We start from the raw sequence: 22,123 nt of genomic DNA, 5'->3' as shown, positions 1-22,123 counted from the left end.
ATTTACTTCCTCTCCTAAAAATCCAGACTGACCAAATGATTGCCTAGTTAAAGAAGTTTTCCTACAAAAACTAAATTCAAATGTGAATTTAACACTGTATCTATTTCTCTTTAAGTATTCATGCCCTATGCCCACTGGTCAGGAGTTTTCTGTCTAACACTCACAGAATCACATGGTCTTCACCTAAACTCTGTCTCTTCTGCTCCAGCGGTTCTTTCTGGTGCTGCTGGACTGGGTGTCCATTTTCCACCGCCGTTCCATTCAGCAGCTGATCATTTTGAGAACTGATACCAAGCTGTATGTCCAGGATCTCCTAAGAAATTAAATGTTAATCTTCTGTATGAAAGTATTTTATGCTTTAATTTTTTAAGATTTATTTTTTATTTATACAGTAGCTGGAGTACAGGCCAGAGGCACGGGAGAGTGAGAAGACTCACCAGAGACAGAGCGGTGAGCAGAACAGGCAGGAGGACCAAAAGCACTGCTGAGGGGAGCAGTGGGTGAGATCTGCCGCACCATGTGGGAATCTCCCTGGCCGGCCAGGAATCAAACCCATGCCGTAGAGGCCACGGACAACTCCACAGCGCTGCGCTCAACCCACTGCGCCACTGGGGAGGCCCTATACTTTAATTTTTAATGGAATGAAGTCTTCCTAAATATCCAACTGAGGTACTCACTTCAATTTGTTCACCTTGTCCATCAGGTTCATCAGTATCAAGTGCTGAAAGTTCTAACTCAATGTCCCTGTCAGGCTTAGTATCAGTTGCATCTTCTGTATAATCACTCTGTAATTAAGAAAAATACCAATTTTTTAAAAAAGATTTATTTATTTTTATACAAGAACTGGGGTACAGGTCAGAGGTGCGGGAGGATGAGAGGATTCACTAGAGACTGAGAGGGGAGCAGAACAGGCAGATGGACTGAAACACATGCTGAGGGGAGCATCAGGTGACAAAGGAGAGGTCTGGTGTGCCATGTGGGTATCTCCCTGGCTGGCTGGGAATCGAACCCACGCTGCAGCAGCCGTGGACAGCCTCACAGTGCTGCGTTCAACCCGCTGAGACACCGGGGAGGCCCAAAAAAATACCAATTTTTAACCCGTGGCTACTCTTTTAAATTAAAATGGGAATCCTAATGCTTGATCTGAAGAGTTATGTAAGAAATCTTAAAACAACAACAAAAAGAAATCTTATAACAAAATTTATTTCTATTCTTAAGTTTTAAAAGCAATCTTCCATCAGAAAAGGCACGCTAAAATGCGCTAATGGCATAAACCAATGCATAGCAGCAAACAAATACATTAAGCATGCAGCGAAGAGTTGTTTCTTTACCTCTCCATTTCTCAGTTCAATTTCTTTGCTTAGAAGATTTAAGGTAAGGTGACGGCCTTCATCCAGGGAATTCCATTTCTGTTGCATGGCCAGAGCATTAGCCTCTCTCTGAAGAAGCAGTGAGTTACTCTTGGCCTATAGGAAAAAAGGTAAAGTTAGATTCCAAACATAGCTTTCCACTGCCATTCTAAACTCAAAGTTGAGTGACACAGTGCGTACCTGCTGAAGTTCAATGCTCAAAAGGTCTCCAGTACTGGAATGCTTTCTATGACCAGATAAATCAGTAACAATGAATCTGTCCCTTTAAAGAAAAATATGTTTACTGTAATAAAAGTGAAATAAATGAACTAAAGCAATAATGACTACACACTTTATATGCTCTTAGTGTATTGTATTAAATTTATTACTGAAACTTGAAAATAAAATATTAGCCGTATCAATAAAAATAAATAATTTCATTAAAATTTGGTTCATTCCATGGGTAAGACATCAATCAACCTGGGGAAATACAAGTAATTATATATCTAAGTGTGTTCAGGGGAAAGAAAATAAATGTTTTTTCAAAAAATTATGAAATAATTGTAATTCTAGATTCAAGAATCTTCTTGTTACTGTTCCATTTTTAATGAATTACTAACCATATAATGAACACCTTTGGGTCTACCACTCAATACAAGAACTGGAAATTTCCTAAGAGTTTGGGACTATTTTTTTTTTTTAAAGATTTTTTTATTTATACAATAGCTGGGGTACAGGCCAGAGGCGCAGGAGGGTGAGAGGATTCACCAGAGACAGAGTGGGGAGCAGAACAGGCAGATGGACAGAGGGGAGTAGCAGGCGCAACAGGAGAGGTCTGCAGCGCCATGTGGAAATCTCCCTGGCAGGCCGGGAATAGAACCTGCGCTGCAGAGGCTGCAGACAGCTTCACAGTGCTGTGCTCAACCTGCTGCGCCACTGGGGAGGCCCTACCTTTATATTCTCTTATCTCCTTTCTGTCCCTCAAAGAAATCATAATCTTGAACTTTTAGTTCATCACATACTTGCTTAAAAATATAATTTATATATATTAACACACTCACAAACATATGTGGATGCCTAAATAACAATACTATGTATGTTTTTCGAAACAGATCAACTCTGAAAATTTCAATCATCACTCCACATGTAAAATTATTTCAAAAACCTGTTAAACAGCTAAAATTAACAAAGCACATTTCATAAACAATTTAGGATAAAATTTGTAATGTGAGATACCTGCAAAAGAACAGAGAATTTTAGAGAATTAAGAGTAATGTTACCGTTCAACATAGTGTGAAGATGTGGCCTCATTACCATATGAACTCCACCTTGAATCAACAGCATTGACATATGGGACATAATCTGTAGAAAGAATCAGAAAAGTGAAAAATCAGGATATAGACGTAAATGTACACTTTTCCAAAAAGATCCACATTTTATCCAACTAACTGTGCTAACGTGGTTTTCCCATTTAATTGTGAGTTTACCGCAGATGTTAAATGGAGGGGAAAGCCCTGCATTTCACAAAGTGAAGATTAAAATCTACAGTGCTAGAATGCACAAGCTGAGGTGACAGTTAGATGGATTACCTGATACACTGATGGGCTTAGTTGCACTTCCTTGGGAAGCAGTGGCCTGGACAGGATCCGTGGTATGGTAACCTGTACGGGAAGATCGGGAAATTGCACCCCATTTTGAGATGATAGGTCCATCACTGAAAGGAATTATTGGGTCTTCTTCTTTTGTCCTTCTCTGAGTTTCAAATAAATGCACTCTTCTTTTAACATCTCCACTGTCCAGGTCCTGCATAAAACAAAGAAAAACCAGTGAAAGAACTGGTGTCAATTAACAATTACTTCAGCTAGTAATGCAGGGACATGCTATCAAAAGACATGTAATCCAGTTTTCTAGTAAATTTAACACTAGCTCTAGATTTCAATGATAAGTCAGCATTTATTCTAAACCACTGAACTATGCTCAAATAATTTAAACATTAAATACAATTAACTTCACACTCACCTAAATACAACTTTGCTAACAGATGAGTTATACAGCAACAATACAAAGATGAAAATATTCAATCATTCTAAAACTTGCATCAACATGCATGACATTCCCCCCAAACTCCCAAATCATACCATTAACACAGCATTTGAATTAGCAATTACATCTCTTGGCTCTGAATCGATGGCATTTATACAGGAGCCTATGGTGCCACAAGACCAGGGAGAGTAATGGGAAAGATGATCTTCTTCAAATTTTGTACCACTTACACTCTCAGAGAACTGATTTAAAAAAAAAAAAAAAAGAGCAGAGCCATTAGTAAGAAACTTAAATTTACAAATTTGTAACTAGGTAAAGTAACTATATACAGACTAGGTAAAGTAACTATATATAGACTTCATAGTGAACAATTAAACCTTCAATAATATAAAAAACTGTCATAATAGCATTTTACTATTTGTATTTATATTTCTTATTAACAGAAAATAGAATGCCTTCTTTCTTTACCCTTTTAAGAGCAAATAAATGCAACTGATACTTTCAGTATCAACCAAAAAATATTTATTAGGGTCTCCTTGGTGGCGCAAGGGGTTAAGCACCTCCCTATGAAGCAATCCGCAGCCTCTGCAGCATGAGTTCGATCCCCAGCCGGCCAGGGAGAAACCCACATGGTGAGGCAGACCTCTCCTGTCTCGCCCGCTGCTACCCTCAGCAGTGTATTTCAGTTGATCTGCCTGTACTGTTCCCCACTCTGTCTCTAGTGGATCCTCTCACCCCCCACCCCCCCGCCACATCTCTGGCCTGTGCCCCAGCTCTTGTATAAATAAATCAATCTTTAAAAAAAAAATTATAGCTTGCCTCTAAAATGGTATGAATTGCTCCAAAAAACCCCACATAAGCACATACACAGAATCATGTTCTAAAGTATTATAGAATTTTCTTTAGAAAAGAATGTCATGTGTAAGTAACCTATAAACCACATAGTATTAAATACAGAATTAAAATAATTCAAAGGCAGCTCTGGAATTAGAAAGGGAAACATACATTTTAGAGGGACTCTAAGGATTATTGGACCAGAATGCTTAAGTTTTAAGAATCAGTAACTTTAGTTTACTAATTAACAAAGAAATTCAAGGCCAAAATGGGTAATTACTAACTTCATATCCTATTACTAGCTAATAATAGCAGACCTGAGTCTCACGAAATTATTTATTTTCTAGTAGAAAAAAAAATTTTCTATTAAGCAGGTGGCAATGCTACCATTCGTCAATAAGTTAGCTGTTCTGAAGAAGTCTGATGAGATGAATCTGGATCTAGTCTAAAAATGCACTGGTTCCTTGAAATACTTATGGTTTCAAATATGATGATTATAAGCACTTTAGTATCATGTGGTAGGAAAAGGAATACATCGGAAATAAGATTGGTTGTGCTGGTAATTGTGGAAGCTGAATGATATATTTATTATATTATTCTCTTTTGTATGTGTTTGAAATTTTTCATAATGAAAAGATTTAAAAAATTTTTGAATAGAAACTCTAGCATTGGGGGGTAAACCAAAGTAATTTTTAAAAAGGATGGTTTGCTCTAAATATACTACTACTGAAAATACCAGGGTACACAGAAATGATCCTGGTATAAATCTTTTTTTTAATAAGGACAATAATTAACAGTAATGTGAAACACCATTTCTGTACCGCCAATAAAATTGGGAAGAAATGTGTTAGACTAGGGTAAATTAACTTTTCTGAGTCAGATTCCAGATAATACCTGCTTCTTAAAGGTTTTGTGAGAATTAAATAGCATGTAAGTGCTTAGTTCAGTGCCTGGCACAAGTAGGTGCTCAATAAATGGTCGATATAAATGTTATTTACAAAAACCATAAAATTAGCGAGAACTATACTGCTGGCAAGGTTTTCAATTCTTGGTGGGAAAAGGGTTGTGATGTCTTAAGTCTCACAACACCAAGACTTCTTGTGCTTAAACACTCAGTGTTGACTGAACTAAACTCAATTGCATACCACAATACTGCAAAATATTCAACACAGTTAAGTCTGGTTTGAACGAGCGCTATGATGGCAATTGTTTGACCTATCCCTGCAACATCAAGTGATTAAAACCTTTCTTACATCGGAGCGAAAGTCTACACTGAATAGAGGAGAAGGTGGTGTTGGTGACTGTGTTGCCACAGGAAGAGTTGAAGAGACAAGAGGTGCTTTCTGAGTGTGGTACTGCGCCCACTGCTCTGGCTTTCTTCTCATCTGCTCCTCGCAACTGGTCTTTAAATGACCACAAGGTTCCTAAGGAGGGGACAAAAAGAAACAATCTTATTCATCTCAGGAGCAGGAAGTAAATTTAACTATGTTCTGTGGAAATCATTTAACAGTTCATTATATTGCTGGTATGAAAAAAAGAAGTACGACAGGGAAAACACCCCAGTCTATTTCCCATACAAATAAATGAAAGGGTAAATATTTAGGTTATGATAAAAGTAAAATCTGAGCACTCACTTCCCTGGTTTAGGAAATTCATTGCATGTATTGATACTGTGGTGCTATGAAAATAGGTTCCATCCTTGTATTTTGACTACTTCTTACCTTTCCAACTTCCTATCCAAACATAACATTTATTGGGCATTAATGTATATCAGGAACAGTTCTCTAAGAGCTTTGTTTTCTTCTGATTTAATCCTCACATCAGCCTTATGAGGCAGATACTACTATTATTTCCATGAAGCAGATGAAGAAACTGACATAGAAAAGTTAGTTAACTTCCTTAAGTGACACAATCAGTAAGGGAAGGAGCTAGGATATATACCTGGGTGGTCTGACACCAAGACACTGGGCTCCTCACCATGACTATTCTGTAGTATATACTATATAACTAGTCTATACCAGAGCATATACTATTCTATAGACTATACTATAGCAGCATTCCCATCTCCATCATCACTTACCCTTGGTAAAGGCACAGTTGTCCTTGGCTCATTTGGTGGCTGACAAGTAACTGAATAATACCCATCTAATGAATTATATCTTTCCCGCAAAGACGTCTGATAGACAGACGAGTGCATCACATCCATGGGAGGTAAAGAATTGCTTCTAATGATGTCATCTCGGTACATAGGTGGGCGCCAGATGCGCCTGCTATCGTACACAGGAGCATACATTCCAGAAGGTACTGGAGGAACTGGTCCATACGGCTGAGGAGGAGGAGGTTGGTAAGGAGAAGAATTCATTCGATCTCGAGGGGAAAATGTACTGTAGTGATCGGCATATGGCATGGAAGCAGGTGGGAGGGAGGACTCTGGAACATTATTGGACCTCACAAAGCGAGGAACACAGGGAGCCACACCAGCTGGTACTGTTGGAGGTGGCGGGTAATATCCTTGAAAATTGGAAAGAAGAATGTAATGTAAATTTAGGAAAAAATTCAACATTTTATAATGGATTAAGTCTAAAGTAGTCTTTAATGCAAGAAAATAAGTTTGAACCTTATCTTAGTTATACATGATTTAGAAAGAAAGCACATACTTTTAAGATATCACCATGTGAAAATCATTAATGTTCAATGCTTTATTAAACTGCTCCTTAAAAACACATGACAAAGCTAGTAACAGATGACTGGTAAATTTCTTTCTAACACATTCACTGCCACAAATTTTGGATTAAGTAATTACATCATTGATTGTTAACCTACATAAACTGTGCATTGTCTTTTCAAAATTCATCCATAAGTACATATAAACCAAATATTTTCTATGCCATTACAGGGGATTTACAGAACTCCCTGAAGCTCATCCATGGACCCTACATTTGATTCATAGGAAGTTGATTCATAGAATGTGAGCCTTAAAATAATTAGTATGTAGACCCATAGATTCTTAAGATAGGAAAAAAACCTAGGGATCATGTAATCCAAAGAATTTTTTTTTTAATGTAGATATTCTGAAAGATATAAACAATTGACTTATCTAAAGAAAACAAGTTACACTACTTACCTGTCTGTGGGTATTGTGGGACTTCAAATGGTATCTGAGTCCTTGGATCTTGAAAATACTGAATGTTTTCAGAATGCTGAGGATATACTGGTACTCTAGTTATAAATGGGCTGGATTTCGGAGGCACAGAATTTAGCTCTGTTCCAACATTTGAGGGCCCAGCTGAGGTAGCCGCTACATTACTTACAGGTGTCTTGGGTGGAGAACCAATTTTACTGGAGAGGAAATTTAACAAAGGATAAATGAAAAATCATTCTCTGACTGTTAAGTTTTTCTCAGTAGGACTCTTGCATAAAATTATACAGTGAAACCAGTAACCATGTTAATAAATGAAGGCAATGAATTTCATTGCTAATTTATAGGCTCATAGTAAAGATCTCATATTCTGGTAAGGGGAAAAAAAAAAAAAAAAAAAAGATATGCAATCCCAGGCACTAATGTGACCCATTAGTCCCCTTTCACTCATTCTTTCTAAAGAAATCTTTTCCACACTGAAATAAAAATAAATTTTTTGCTTTTATTAAGTTCATCAGAAACAATACAGTTTTCCCAGTAGAATTCTGGAATGTTCTAGAAATTAGATTAGCTAAAATGCAAACTCATTTAAGAAAGGCCATCTTGTTAACTGCTACATCCCCAGAACCTAGCACACAATAGACACTCATAATATTTGATGAGCAAGTGAAATAGTTCCTGCAAATAGTATGTACTCAGCAAATATATGCTGGACAAATGAAATGGTAATTTATTAAATTGATGCAAAAAGCAAAAACTTTTTATCTTAAACAAACAAACGCAACGGATTTTCTTTGTTGAGTCACCAAGCAATCAGTTCTAGAAGAGCTCATCATGGCTTCCTTATGCCCTTTAAGAAGTCAAACTTTGGCAGAATTTAGAGTATGGTGACTCAAGAAAAAGATCTTGTTAATTATGCAGGAATGTAATACACTGCATCTCAACCAGTTTAGAGGGTTTCCCTCAAATTAGAATGGCTCTTTTAGAGCTACAGTAAAAATAAGGAGCAGAGACTGCCTTTAAGACTAGCCCAGCAGATTAGTCTAGCAGATGTTTACTTCTGTGCGCAATTGCCTATTAGAATGTAGAAAAATTAAGAAACAGTGAGTAATACTAGAAGATACGAATGCGTTGGCTTAGTGCTTAAAGACATTTTAGGGCTGTGCTTTGAAGTTAAATAAAGATAACAAGAAAGATTATATGGATTGTCTTATAACAACACTGAGCAAATTCCAGACACAATGTTAAGTGCTTCACATAAGATTTGTGTCTGTCAAAATGCCATATATTTAAACTCTGAACAAGTACTTTGAAATGGCAAATTCTTACTTATCAGGAAAAAGGTATCAAAATCCATGACAAGGTTCATAGCCTCATGAAATCATACAAGATATCCCAAATATCCAGACGTAAGGGAGAGCTAACTTTGTCACATTCTAATCAGAGAGCATGTGCCTTTCAGGATTCTAGGCTCTGTTTTACAGCAATTCCTTTAGGAACAAGCTCAGATATCATCACTTCACCTCTAAAAGTCATCTACAAGAACTCACCATAGAATCAGTTATTTGTGTTTGTGCATATTCTAACAATACTTAGACCAATACTTGGAACACAACTCCATTAATTACCTTTCATAATATGTTATCTGTTTGTATGTATCTCCCAAACTATACTTGAAGAACACAGATGTAGGGATTACATTTATTTTCATTAGCTACACCAATTGGTCTGGTGTTTGGCACATAGCAGAAGGTCTGTGACTTTGAATGAATAAATAATTTATTTAGATTCATTTATTTTTAAAAACGTTTCTCCCTAGTCCATCATGTTAAAAAAAGGAAATATAATTTATCCTTTTAAAATGTATGACTCAGTGACTTGATATATTCACAAGGTTGTGTAATATCACCAGTATCTAAATCTAAAATATTTTCATCACTCTTGAGAGAAAAACTATACTTATTAGCATTCACCCCTCATCCCACCCTCCTTCCACCCTTTGGCAACCACCAATTTATTTTGTCTCAATTATTCTGACATCTATACCTATGGGGCTATATAGTATGTGGCATATATGTTTGTGCCATAATGTTTTCAAGATTGATCCATATTGTAGTAGTCCTTTGCTCCTTTTTTATGGCTGAACAACATACGGTCATGTGGAAATAAATCAGTTTCACAATGCAATCTTGCCAAAATCATTCAAAAAGTTAATTTCCACAAGGTATCCCCAATCTGATGGCAACCTATATATATATAATCTTATTTCAAACAGCCCCTAACATAAACCTTCAGTTCTAAAAGGCTGGTCTCCTAAATATTCCACATAATTACCAATAAATTGGATCCAGCTAAGTTGTTTCTTTTTCTAAAACCTTCTTCCATTATTTCTTTCAGCAATATAAAATTTTCCTACACTTTATGTAGTGCCAGTATTATTTTATCTATGTAACTGCTATCTTCACAAGTGTATCATCTTAAGTTTCTTAAAGACAAGAATATCTTATATGTCGTATGTATTTCCAAGAAAGCTGACAGTGAGTATGCAAATAACATTTTCTAACTAGATAATGTTCTCTGATACATCTTTTCTAAACTCTCCTGCGGGAAAGAGGCATCCTTTAATGGACAAATTCCCAAGCTAATTGCTGAAATAAATTATTAAATTTGGGGCCTCCCTGGTGGCGCAAGGGGTTAAGACGCAACCTGTGAAGCTATCTGCAGCCACTGCAGCATGAGTTCAATCACCAGCCAGAGAGGTGACCCACATGGCGCAGTAGACAGCTCCTGTCTCGCCCGCTGCTCCCCTCAGCAGTGTATTTCATCAGTCTGCCTGTTCTGTTCCCCGCTCTGTCTCCGGGGGATCCTCTCACCCTCCTGAGCTTCTGGCCTGTACCCCAATTCTTGTATAAATAATCTTTAAAGCTGAGAAACACAAAACCCAGAGTTGAAGTGACTTTCTAAGGTCACAGAGCTAATAATTGCAGAGCCATGACTAGATCTCATATAGTGTGGTATTTAAGTGCTTTTTCTACCACATGAAATGTTCTATACACAAACTATGAGCGACTGCTTTTATTTTCTTGTGTAAAAATACACAGGCATTTCTAAAAAAGCTAAATAACCTAGTACTTACTTTTCAGTTACAGACTCTGCAGAAGGCCCGGCAGCATTCTGACCATTAGTGCCAACCTTCCCCACTTTCTTCACAGTCTCCAGAGCTCTTAATGTGCTATCAGTACTACGTGGGATTAGCTGGGAAACACTGTTTTCTGCATTTGAAATTCCATTTGTACTTGGAACAATTTTCCCCGTTGTTTCAGTACTTCCTATGACAGAAATGACATTTCCGGCTGTGGTTGTGACAGTGTTGTTTACACCAACTTTATTTAGGAGAGGAAATGTTCTTACAGTCGCATTGATCTTTTTGTTCCTTAATCGATACCTGTTACAAAAGCAATCAGTGCATCAGTGAATAGTTCACTAAACTTTATGGGGAAAGATTTTAAAAGCAAACAAGTTTCTTCAGCTAATTACCAAATACAGTCTACATCAAACCATGCAATGATAGATGCCACACGAAAATATATATATGCCATTAGTACAAACATCCTTATATATACACACACACACTTGTATATACAGACACATAATAAAGTAGGCAAAGTACATGTATTCAAAAAAGACTTCGGAGGGAGTGGAAAGAGATCCTTTCGAAAATTTTGTATAACTGGAACATAAAGTATACCATGTCAAAATGAAAGGAACCTTACCAAATTTAGCTGAAAATGTAGAATGAAGAGAAAAAGTAAACAAGAGTTGAAAGAATTCTGTTGTTACCAAATTGATAAAGCATTATGTAAATTTAAAGAAAAAAAAAAACTCTCTTAAAAAACAATTTTCAAAAGGCAATTTGGTGGCATGGAGGGGCCTGTGCTCTCCTCAACATGCTCTCTGAAACCTGCTCTTCATTCTTCACATCAAAGGTTCTTGTACAAAATGCCCAGCTGCTCCTTGCTTTCCATCCTCAAAGAACAAATCCCAGACATCCTTAAGATTGCTCTGGCAGGCAAAAAGTAAAGTTTTAATTATAAGTCTTAAAAAAGAATTATGAAAACTAAAACCTTAACCAAGGGAGGTAAAGTAAATGATAAGTAGGGCCACACCTTGGACTCCTCGCATATAGGCACTTAAAGACTTGGACTTAGAATCTGAACCTCATATTTGGAAATAACAACTATTTCCTATTCTTCTTAAAATTATGCATTAACTCCATTATGTATTTACTCCCTCCCTTAACCCAACTCAGAACCCATTATCTACCTTAATTCCTCCCTTATGAATCCTTTAACTCCCTTAGCCCACTCCCCTGTTGAACTCACCTGGTAAATACCCCAATCCAATTCTTCACTATTCTCTTATTCTGTGCCTGCTCCCAAGCAGCTGAATGTTGCTGGAGGAAAATCATGCAGTCATGCTGTCTAGACTCCCTTCAATATTATGATCAACTATTAAAATGGCCAAGCAATATATTAATATACTTCTCTACTAAATTCACTTTCCCATCTCTAATATCCTTTCCCCCTCCATGCTCCAGTCTTCCATAGCTGATGATATTGCCTCCCATTCACCAGAAAAATAGATGAAACCAGGGCAGAACTATTAATCTTTCCACTACCATCCTACTGCATCTTTAACTGCACACACCTCCTAAACTGAGGGATGAAGAGTTCCCTAAGGCCTCTCTTTCCACCTGGGTTCCAACAAAGACCTGTTTCTTTACTCCTGTAATTATTTTTTTTCTCTAATGCAATCTCACCTCATCAGGTATCTGTTTGAATGTTATATTCTCTGAAATCCCTCCCAAATCATCTTATCTAAAATATCTCCCCAGCCCAATCTTTCTCTTTACACCTTGTGTAAAGTACCTTAGCACCAATTGGTACCAGATATTGTTTTCTATTTATTTATATTGATCTTCTCTACTACAACCTAAGCCCCACAAGTGGTGAGTTTTTCCTTTTTTTTTTCCCTTCCCCATTTCAAAAGGACAGGTCTATTAGGAAAAACAAAAGAGAAGACACTTGCACAGATACAAGTGTGCAGAAAGAGCTGCCACTGCTGCTTTGCAAAGGAAAAGGTTTGTGAAAAGAAACACCTGCATAGTCACAGGTCGGTTTTTCCTTTCTTGTTCACCTCTCAATCTTTACACATAGTACACGGCCTGGTGCATATTAAAGTGTTCAAAAGTACTTGTTGCATGAATGTGAAGTAAGCCTCATACTCATATGGCCAAGAAAACTACTAATTTTTCTACCCCAAAGCATTTCACATCTCAATAAAAGACACTACTCCGTTATGCAGGCTCCAAGCCTTGGAGTCATCCTTGATTCCTCCCTTTTCTTTGGACCAAATATTCACTGTATCAGTTCTATAAAATCTGTGCTCAAAATATATCCCAAATCTGACAGTTTTTCATTCCATTACCGTAGTCCTAGAACAAATGACAAATCTCACGCCTGGATCACTGTAGCAGTTTAACTGGCCTCTATCTATGCAAAATCTAGAGTAACATATTTCTAAGACAAAAATGTAAAATCTCATGGTTCCACTTGAATAAAATTCTACAATAAATTCCAGAATAAAATCCAAATTGCTTCTCATGGTCCATGAAGCCAGTATGACCTGTTTACCTTTTTAATCATATTTTTTGTCTTCTCACTCCCTGTTCTGATTTAATTTCTAATTCCTAAATATGGCAAGCTTATTTCTATCTCAGACGTCTGTAGTATTTTTCTTAGTAACTGAAACTGTTTGTTTACACGTCCATTACTGTACTCTCCCTACAGAAGCACCTTAAATAGTACTCATCATTTTTACAAATGCTTATTGAGCTGGTTGGTCCCAGGTTCTTTTTTTTTTTTTTTTTTTTTTTTTAAATGCAAGCACTGGGTATAGTCAGAAGCACGGGAGGGTGAGAGAATTCACCAGAGCCAGAGCAGGGAACAGAACAGGCAGACTGATGAAATACACTGCTGAGGGGAGCAGCGGGAGAGACAGGAGAGGTCTGCGCGCCATGTAGGAGAGGTCTCCCTCGCCCTGCGGCCGGGGATCAAACTGGCGCTGCAGAGGCTGTGGGCAGCTTCGCAACCCAGCGCTCAACCGCTGTGCCACTGGGGACGCCCTGGTCCCAGGTTCTTGACACCCTCCAAAAAAGCAGCAATTCTTGGGAACAGGATTCCAACACCCTACATTCTAAAATGTACTCACAGAGATACTTATTCTTAGTAAAGATTGTTGGGTACTTACATTTTATTTGTTTAGCGAGATGTATAGTAGAGAAAGCAAGCAGGGTTAAGTTAAATTACTTAAATTCAGTAAAGTTGGCTGAACTCCTGGTGTATTTCACAGATTAAGACAATGTCTGTACCCTCAAAAAACATTTTCTACTTCCTTATTCCTATATATTACCCTGTTTTAATTCTTGTTTTTCTTTTTTTTGTAATAGCAACAGAAAGTACGAAGCTGGTTGGAAATAAGAAATATGAACTGCAGGTTATTTCCCTTTTTAATATAAATATTTTGAATTTACATAACACATACATACTAGGAGCAGAAAATATAAGGATGAATAATCCACAGGATAAATGAAGTCCAGTGAAAATATACATATACAATAAATAATTGCAATGTAGTAAGAGAACTCACAGTAATCAAGTTACCATGTAGACAGTATTATGGCAGCACAATAAAGGAAGTAATTGACACTGTCTGGGGAAACCAAGGAAGTCTTCAGAAGGAAGGTGACATATGAATATAGTTAGGAACAAGAGTTTTCCAAAAAGAGACAGGAAGAACAGCATATGACATACAGCAAATAAGAGTTTCAAGGGAAAGACAATGGAAAGTATTTGTATAGTAGTTAAGTGATGTACCATAAGGAAAAAAATAAGGAATGCAAAAGGTAGAATAAGGCTAGAAAGCCAGATTGAGACTACATCCTATAATGTACTAAAGAACAATTAAGAAGTTAAAGCAGAAGATGGACATGACTACTTATTTGCAAAAGAAAATCTTTGAGCCAAGGAAATGTAAGAGATTAGGATAGAGACACATGCAGAGGGAAGACCACACGAAGACACAGTGAAACTATGGCCACCTACAAGCTTTGGAAAGACCTCAGAAGAAACGAATCCTGTCAACATGCTGATCTTGGCCTTCTGACCTCCAGATTGTGAGAAAATAATTTCTATGAAAGTCAAAAAACAGAAGCACTAATATGGATAAATTGGATAAACATATGTGAAACACTAAAAATGGTACCTGGCACAAATGTGACCATTAATTTGACTATTATTGATACTACTACTATTGCCACCACCACTATCACCACTGCAACCACTACCACTACTATAAATTCACATAAGAGATATAAAGTTCTGAAGCAGGTACTGAAGACAGAGAGTAAGAAGCCAAGCTAAAGATTTTATAAAAGGTAAGACGGATTTTCAGCAGGAACACCAGCCTTCTCTGACTTTTTAAGTCTGAATGCTCCTAAGGAAGTTTCTCTAAAAAGCTCGATTTTAGCTAGAAAGCTCTATTTCAGATATGAACAAGTTCTATTTATCTCCATTAGGACAACTGCCCATAGGAGAAGAGAAAGACAACATCAAAAAAGAACATTAATAAGGCCAAAAGCCGTTAAAAGAAAATGTATCTCTTTACCATTTTTACCTGGGAATTTGCTGTTATCTTCAACTGAACCTGAGCAAGTAAGATTGTACATAGGGGTACCGTCATCCTACACAGGCGCTTAACAGAAACATGAGTTGCACTTATAAAGAAGTCGAAATATGACCTCTGAATTAACAGTCTAAATCACTCAGCATGCATGCTCCAGAAATTAGGTATGTTTTTTTTTTAAATGATGATTTTGCAATCCAAACAGCTTTAATGACAATGTGAATGTCATTAAATCTTTGAAACTTATCACAAACCTTAAGACTGCAGTAGCATTTTCATAGTGACCAAAAATTAAGACAATTCATAACTTACTTTTCAAGCTCTTCCTGAGAATGGGCAAAAGTACAATTTGTCCCTCGTGGACACCCTCCTTGCTGTCGCAGATCTCGGCACATGCTAGTCTTGTATTTGCTATTTGGCTGAGGCTACAAAAAGTAAACAGTGTATGGAGAAGTGAAGATTCCAGTTGCTATTCAGTCTTGGCAGAATTTTATGATTACACCTTTGATTTTTTTTCACATAAGTATTCTTGTGCTAAGACAACTACCGCCCCACTGATTCCCGTGATGACGTCATGCAGCATAGCCCCACGCCAACACTGTAAACATGCCCTCTGAAGATGTTCCAAAACTGGCTCAAATGTTATGTCTATTTAATCACTCAACACCCACCAAAAAAAGGATTTTTTATAGTTTGCTCTTAAAATTCTGATACCAAAATTAATTTTAAAAGCATTTAAAAGTCATAAGCTTTGTCACCTTAAACTTTCCTACAAAAAATACAAGGTAATTTCCTCTGAAAGTAAAAAATTAATAACATTTATTAATAAACTTGAGGGTAAAACTTCTTAGGTGTGGTGCTGTTTAAATTCATATAATGAGCCAAAATACAAAACCCTGATCATAACTGCTATAATTTGCATCAAAATCTAAGATGTTATTACTACTATTGTGACCCTAATGAAGACGAAACATTTATTTTTCAGTGGTTATTTGGATGTTATAATGTCTCTAATGGAATTAAAAGAGCAGAAAAATCACTTTGGAATAGATTTTATTCCATTGCTGTCACTTACTGCTACCAAGATCTGAGATATGTTACTTAACCTCTTTAAATTTCAGCTCAGGAACAGCAGTTATCTTGCAAGTGGCTGTGAGGATCAGAAACAGTATGTAAAATATTGAACATAGGGACTGGCTCATAGTAACTTAATAAATGGATGTTTTTATATGAGTAGGTTGATGACCTTAAAGAACTTCTGAAGTATCCTGAAAATCACATACATTTACAAATAGAGATTCATTTGTGTGACAGCAATGGAAAGAAAACAGAATTAGACAAAATGTTACATTAGAAAAGATTTAGACAAAATGTTTACAAGGAATCAATGATCTATACTTGGTCAAAAACGTCTGTAGTGAGCGCATTCATATTCGAGATACTCTTCATACTGTTGCTGTGCTATCCATTATTTATAAGGCACACTAATTTTTGAGTTCCTCCCAAAAGAACAGAGACAATAAAAACTTTATGACAGTAGGGTCACACAAGGAGTCCATCAACCAAACATCTTGTTCAGGATGAGTCTTTAAGGACAGCAGCAAGGAGAAATGCAATGAACGTGCTTACCTGAGGTGTCTCATGGCCTTTTCTACTATAATTTTGTATGAAGTCTACCAGGCCATGAACCACTGTCTTAACAGCAACCATTGCATTTTCCAGCTGCTCCCAAGTTGGTGAAACAGCATCTGAAATAAGCCACCAAGAGGTGAGGTTTGGGGGAGGGAAGCAGAGAAGACCTCATTAGCAGTAATTCTTTTGTGTTATTTATCTCAAAGGTTAAAAAAGTATAAGCAATTGAGCATTTTCCCACATACCTGGATTAGGATCTATATTTGCAAGAAGTTCTAAATGAGGCCTCAGTCTATTTAAGTTAGCTGGGTCACCTGTTCTTTGCAAAACAATTGTCAGTTCCTGGACACTCTTTGCAAATGATTCTGGAGACTGCAGCTAACAAACAAAAAGCAGAATGGTTTTTACTCTCATTCTTATGATACATCTTTATTCAAATACTTTGATTCAGTCAGCATATAAAATAGGTTTTCAAGTGTCTTCAGATTCCATAGTAGGAGTATCAATGATGAATTAAATTTCACCTCAGAATCTGCCCTATGAAATTCATCATTAGACACTTAGAAAACTGATTTATAAGCTGTATTAACTCTCTAGGGTCAGAATGAAGATAAATGACACATTTTGTAAGCCAGGTTGCTTTTATGCTAGTATCCTGTATTTGCTTCCTGTTGCCCTCCTTAATTTATTTAGAATGTTAAAAAAAAAAAGAAAAAAAGATGATTTATAAGAGCCTGATATTTAAAAACATAGCAGCTGGGCCTCCCTGGTGGCGCAAGGGTCTAAGCACTGCACTATGAGGCAATCCGCAGCCTCTGCAGCACGAGTTCGCTCCCTGGCCGGCCAGGGAGAAACCCACCTGGTGAGGCAGACCTCTCCTATCTCGCCCGCTGCTCCCCTCAGCAGTGTGTTTCAGTCAATCTGCCTGTTCTGTTCCCCGCTCTGTCTCTGGTGGATCCTCTTCCCCCCCCACCCCCCGCATCTCTGGCTTATACCCCAGCTCTTGAATATATACATATATACATACATACGTACATTCATACATAAAAACATAGCAGCTAGGTTGCCTCTTTAGTCCCTCTGTATTATAACAGCAACAATACAAAATCAGCATCTCTAATTTCACAAACCTTATCAATGATAGACTGCATGTGTGATTTATGTGCCAGGTCACCATACAGAAGAGAGGACCACTGTTCAGGTGAAATACGGAGTCCTGCTTCCATAGCAATATGAACAATCTGGGCATCGTGTTCTCTGCGTAACGCCTCATAACTACGAAATTCCTCCTTTAACTGCATCAGGGAAGAATCTTCATCCCTTTTGGTAACCTGAAAAATAAAAAGGAGGAAAAAAAAAAAAAAACATCAGAATTGATCTGCCCCACCAATTCTGTTTTGGGGAGCTTGAGATGGGAGGGTACCAACTACGTATCAGATACCACAAAGAAGATAATGTTATCACATATTCTTTTTGGAAAAAGTAGAATTTATATAAGCCAATACATAGTCCTGCCTTCCTTCAACGAGCTCAGTAGCTAGAAGGGAAGAGAACTGTAAACAGAAAATTATAGTATATGTTATTATAGAGCTCTATGGCAACATAAAGGTAAGACAACTAAAGCCGGGGTAACAGAGAAGGTTTCTCCCAGATGAAGGCCACATGAATTAAATCTTGAATAAATATTTCTATCGGCAAAGAGTGAGGACAGAAATATCGATATTAGCAAGTGATACTAAAGAGAAGCACAAAAGAGCTGAGTACATATAATTAAAGGACAAGATATAAGCCAGAGAAAAATAAGAGGGCCTTGTATACTTTGGTGAGAAAGTTGGATATTATCCTGAAGGAAATGGGAAGCCACTGAGAACTTTTAAGTAGATGAGAGGCATACTGAAAGGTAGGTATATATTACCACTACCACAGATAGGATGATTAAGAAATTCTCTGCCACCAAAAATGATCATTAGGGTTATTTATACAGCTTTAATCTATACCTGACGTAGTAATAAGAAAACATAAATCCAAAGTTAGTTTCACATGTCCTAGTTAAACTATTTGTCCAAATGTGCAAGTATATGGCTAAATAATTTCCGCAACGGATGATACATCCTTATTCTTGAGCCACTCAATCTTGCTAGTGCCCACAGTGAAATCTGAAACTTGGTTAGGAATCAAATTATCTGGGATTAGTTCAGTCTCTAAAATTTAAGACTGAGTAATTCCAATTACACAAAACAATGATTTTCTCATGAGTAAAATGTAAAATTCCCCAGAAAAATCTCTCTGGTTCTCTCTCTTGCTGTTATTGGTACATAGGACTATAGTTAACATGCTCCCAAAAGCAGGAACTCAAGTTAAATAACGTATTTAAAAATACATTACAGAAAACTTTTAGACACCCAAATTCCATTCAACATCGTCTTTGATATAACTTAAAGCAAGAGCACAGTTTAACCTAGAAGTCACAAAAATGTGAATTTCACCATAACTTGGAGAAAAACGGGGTGGGGGGAAGAGGAATTATCAACCTAAAAAAGAGAGAAAGAAATGAAACATAGAATGAAAAAGAATGGTAACCCTGATGAAGCAAAATGCAGTATAGGGGGTGTCTCACCTACAGCATAAGTATCTATCGACCTGAGTAGTGAATATGGACACAGGTCATCAAGAAAGTCTACTCCTATTAAAGATCTAATAACATCCATCAAAATTACTCACGAAGTTTTGAAAACTACAATTTCAGGTCCACAGAATCAGAATCCCAGACTTTGAAGATCACATAATTAAAAAGTATACTAGGCCTCCCTGGTGACGCAACCTATGAAGCGGTCCGCAGCCACTGCAGCACAAGTTCGATCCCCGGCCAGGGAGCCACCCACATGGCGCAGCAGACCTCTCATGACTCACCCGCTGCTCCCCTCAAGAATGTATTTCAGTCAGTCTGCCTGTTCTACTCCCCGCTCTGTCTCTGGTGAATCCTCTCACCCCCCACACCTCTGGCCTGTACCCCAGTTCTTATATGCATAAATAAATCTTTAAAAAAAAGTATACCAAATCAGGATATTTGTGCATGGGCTCTAAGAACGTACACTTTTAAAAACTCCATAGGTGATTCTGATATATAGTTTCAGTTGAGAACCACTGCGTTAAACATTAAAATCATTAATTATTCATGTTCTGATTCCATACTAGCAAGCAAAGGTTTGACACTCTTTTATAGGAAAATATCAGTAACATGACAATTCAATTAATTTTAGAGTCACACTTCTATTACAAATGAAGAAAGTGGATCATTTGTTTTATGTGACTTTGGTTAGGGTGATTCTGCTCCTGAGGAAAGGATCTGTAATACACACCCACAAAATCCAGCTCTCCGAGTCAAGGAAAAGACGTTCAACAATAGGGAGTTCACAAGAGTAATGAGCCCTTTGGCAGTTAAGTCAGCACGAAATCCTTTTATTCATGTAAACATTGCTGTAACATTTTAAACTACAGGGCAGTAAGCCCTGTAAAATAAAACTGAGAGCATAAAATTGACCTGTTTTCTAAACTAGTGTTACCCAAACGTTAGATCAGCAGCAGCTATAACATGAAAATAAACTAAAAATCAGCATGATACTTAAGAGGAAAAAAACAAAATTAAATGAGTAATACACTGTGTGACAACCTAGGCAGTCACTTCAAGATGACAAGCAATCTCTGTAATGTAGGTGCTTAGCCAAAAAATAAAATGCTTGCGGAACTAGAGATTCATTTGAATTGTTGCCCTAAGGACACAACATCCAACACCGTAACTAGCAGGCAGGCAGGGTCCATGCCTCATTTTCAAAGATCAGTAAACCCATTCCTATCACCACTTCCTGTTACCTCAAATTAAACAGTCCACCAAAAAACCTTTTCCTGTCTTTACTGTTTTCACTCTTGAGGCTTTAAAACCAGCAAAAATAACCCAAATAAGTTATGGTTCAAACATAGACATTTTCCTTTCATAGAAGCCAATTCCTTAGGTTTTTCTCAAGACACAACCAGCAATCTATACTCTGAAAACATGCAGAAATCTCAAGGACTTGGTTTACTTTGCACTCCTTTCAGTACCTGTCACTATTCACTAGCCTATCAATCAATGAAACTGTATTTCTAATTATCTTTAGGATTTTTTTAAAGATTTATTTATTTATGCATACAAGAGCTGGGGAACAGGCCAGATATGCAGGGGTGTGAGAGGATTCAGCAGAGACAGAGCGGGGAACAGAATAGGCAGACTGACTGAAACACACTGCTGAGGGGAGCAGTGGGTGAGGCAGGAGAGGTCTGCCGCACCATGTGGGTAGCTCCCTGGCCGGCCGGGGATGGACCTCCTGCTGCAGAGGCTGCTGAGGCTGCGGACTGTTTCTTAGTGAGGTGCTCAACCCCTTGCTCCACACCACGGAGGCCCTGTCTTTGGGATCTTATCTTCCCTCTCCATCCAACAAACAAAAACCACCTAAATGTAGAGTGGAGCAATCTCAATTTTCTACCCGGATTCCTAAAATAACATATAGGCCAACTTCAATTTAAAGGCTTTAATCTAGTCACCATAGAGACTGCAATAACAAAAATAATGGAGAAGTTAAAACATTTACTTACTCTTATGAAGTTTTCAGTGTAGTTCCTAAATCCCCTTTAAGATGGAAATTATAAATGAATTAGTCTTCTTTAATCTACTTTTACCAACACAAGAATTAAGTTTAGCAAATGATTTCCTTATGTTCTGTTTTGTATTGACACCTTCATGCAGGTGTTCTTATTCCCAAAAAGTAGTCCTTACGGCAACAATTCAATCAATGCAGCAGAGTAAAAAAAAATGTCCCTTTCAATTCTTGTAAACATTCTGCATTTCTGGGTCTTTAGACTGGTTAACATCCATCCTAGGTAGCCTGTGTCTGACATACAGGTATGTAATTTTCAGATGGTTGCTTATGACATACCTTAAAACAAGAAGCTCGATACAGTAGTTGCACAACATGACCAATACTTGTTTTTGATGCCTGAGGAAATCTTGGTTCTAGTCTTTGCACAACAAAAAGTACCAGAACTTTCCTTGAGAGAGCAGAACCATCTTCTAAGGCGAGCAACACCAGCTTCAAGGCCTCTTCCTGCATAGCTAGAAGTGAAGAGCATTAAGTTCATGACAAGTGAGGAACCTGGCAGATTATGTCTGTCACAGACTTCTCTAGGTGTTAGTTTATGATGGTTCCTTATTTAGTCTGCATTTAATTAGCACAGAGAAACCATCACTTATATACAAATATAGTTTAATCAAATAAAAGATAACATGCTACTAAACAACCAACAGAAACACAAGTAAAGAAAACTTAGAATATGTGCTATAGATATTTAA

The 22,123-nt window shown here is 37.3% G+C and overlaps 1 protein-coding gene and 1 non-coding gene across 3 annotated transcripts in view; both read right to left on the bottom strand.

Moving 5' to 3' along the window:
* RC3H2 (ring finger and CCCH-type domains 2) overlaps positions 1 to 22,123 on the bottom strand; it is a 42,528-nt gene that overhangs the window by 5,789 nt on the left and 14,616 nt on the right. Inside the window, exons 5-20 of one of the 2 annotated variants that reach the window (XM_037495347.2) lie at positions 21,711 to 21,886; positions 17,871 to 18,071; positions 16,986 to 17,118; positions 16,738 to 16,856; positions 15,421 to 15,533; positions 10,502 to 10,810; positions 7,351 to 7,565; positions 6,307 to 6,737; positions 5,480 to 5,650; positions 3,488 to 3,634; positions 2,939 to 3,152; positions 2,630 to 2,711; positions 1,551 to 1,632; positions 1,332 to 1,466; positions 678 to 785; positions 165 to 313 (exon numbers count right to left, since the gene is read on the bottom strand). In XM_037495347.2, the coding sequence (XP_037351244.1) occupies positions 165 to 313; positions 678 to 785; positions 1,332 to 1,466; positions 1,551 to 1,632; positions 2,630 to 2,711; positions 2,939 to 3,152; positions 3,488 to 3,634; positions 5,480 to 5,650; positions 6,307 to 6,737; positions 7,351 to 7,565; positions 10,502 to 10,810; positions 15,421 to 15,533; positions 16,738 to 16,856; positions 16,986 to 17,118; positions 17,871 to 18,071; positions 21,711 to 21,886 (2,785 nt within the window). The remainder of the gene's footprint in view (positions 1 to 164; positions 314 to 677; positions 786 to 1,331; positions 1,467 to 1,550; positions 1,633 to 2,629; positions 2,712 to 2,938; positions 3,153 to 3,487; positions 3,635 to 5,479; positions 5,651 to 6,306; positions 6,738 to 7,350; positions 7,566 to 10,501; positions 10,811 to 15,420; positions 15,534 to 16,737; positions 16,857 to 16,985; positions 17,119 to 17,870; positions 18,072 to 21,710; positions 21,887 to 22,123) is intronic. The other variant, XM_054688562.1, reaches the window with a different exon arrangement.
* LOC119233178 (small nucleolar RNA SNORD90) lies at positions 17,206 to 17,315 on the bottom strand. The gene has a single exon (XR_005122329.1). It is a non-coding gene; the product is annotated as a small nucleolar RNA SNORD90 (small nucleolar RNA).

This window comes from Talpa occidentalis, unplaced genomic scaffold (assembly GCF_014898055.3).
Source record: "Talpa occidentalis isolate TD23 unplaced genomic scaffold, MPIMG_talOcc4v2.1 talOcc4.7, whole genome shotgun sequence".
NCBI classification, from domain to species: domain Eukaryota; kingdom Metazoa; phylum Chordata; class Mammalia; order Eulipotyphla; family Talpidae; genus Talpa; species Talpa occidentalis.
This window is presented reverse-complemented; position numbering and strand designations above follow the sequence as displayed.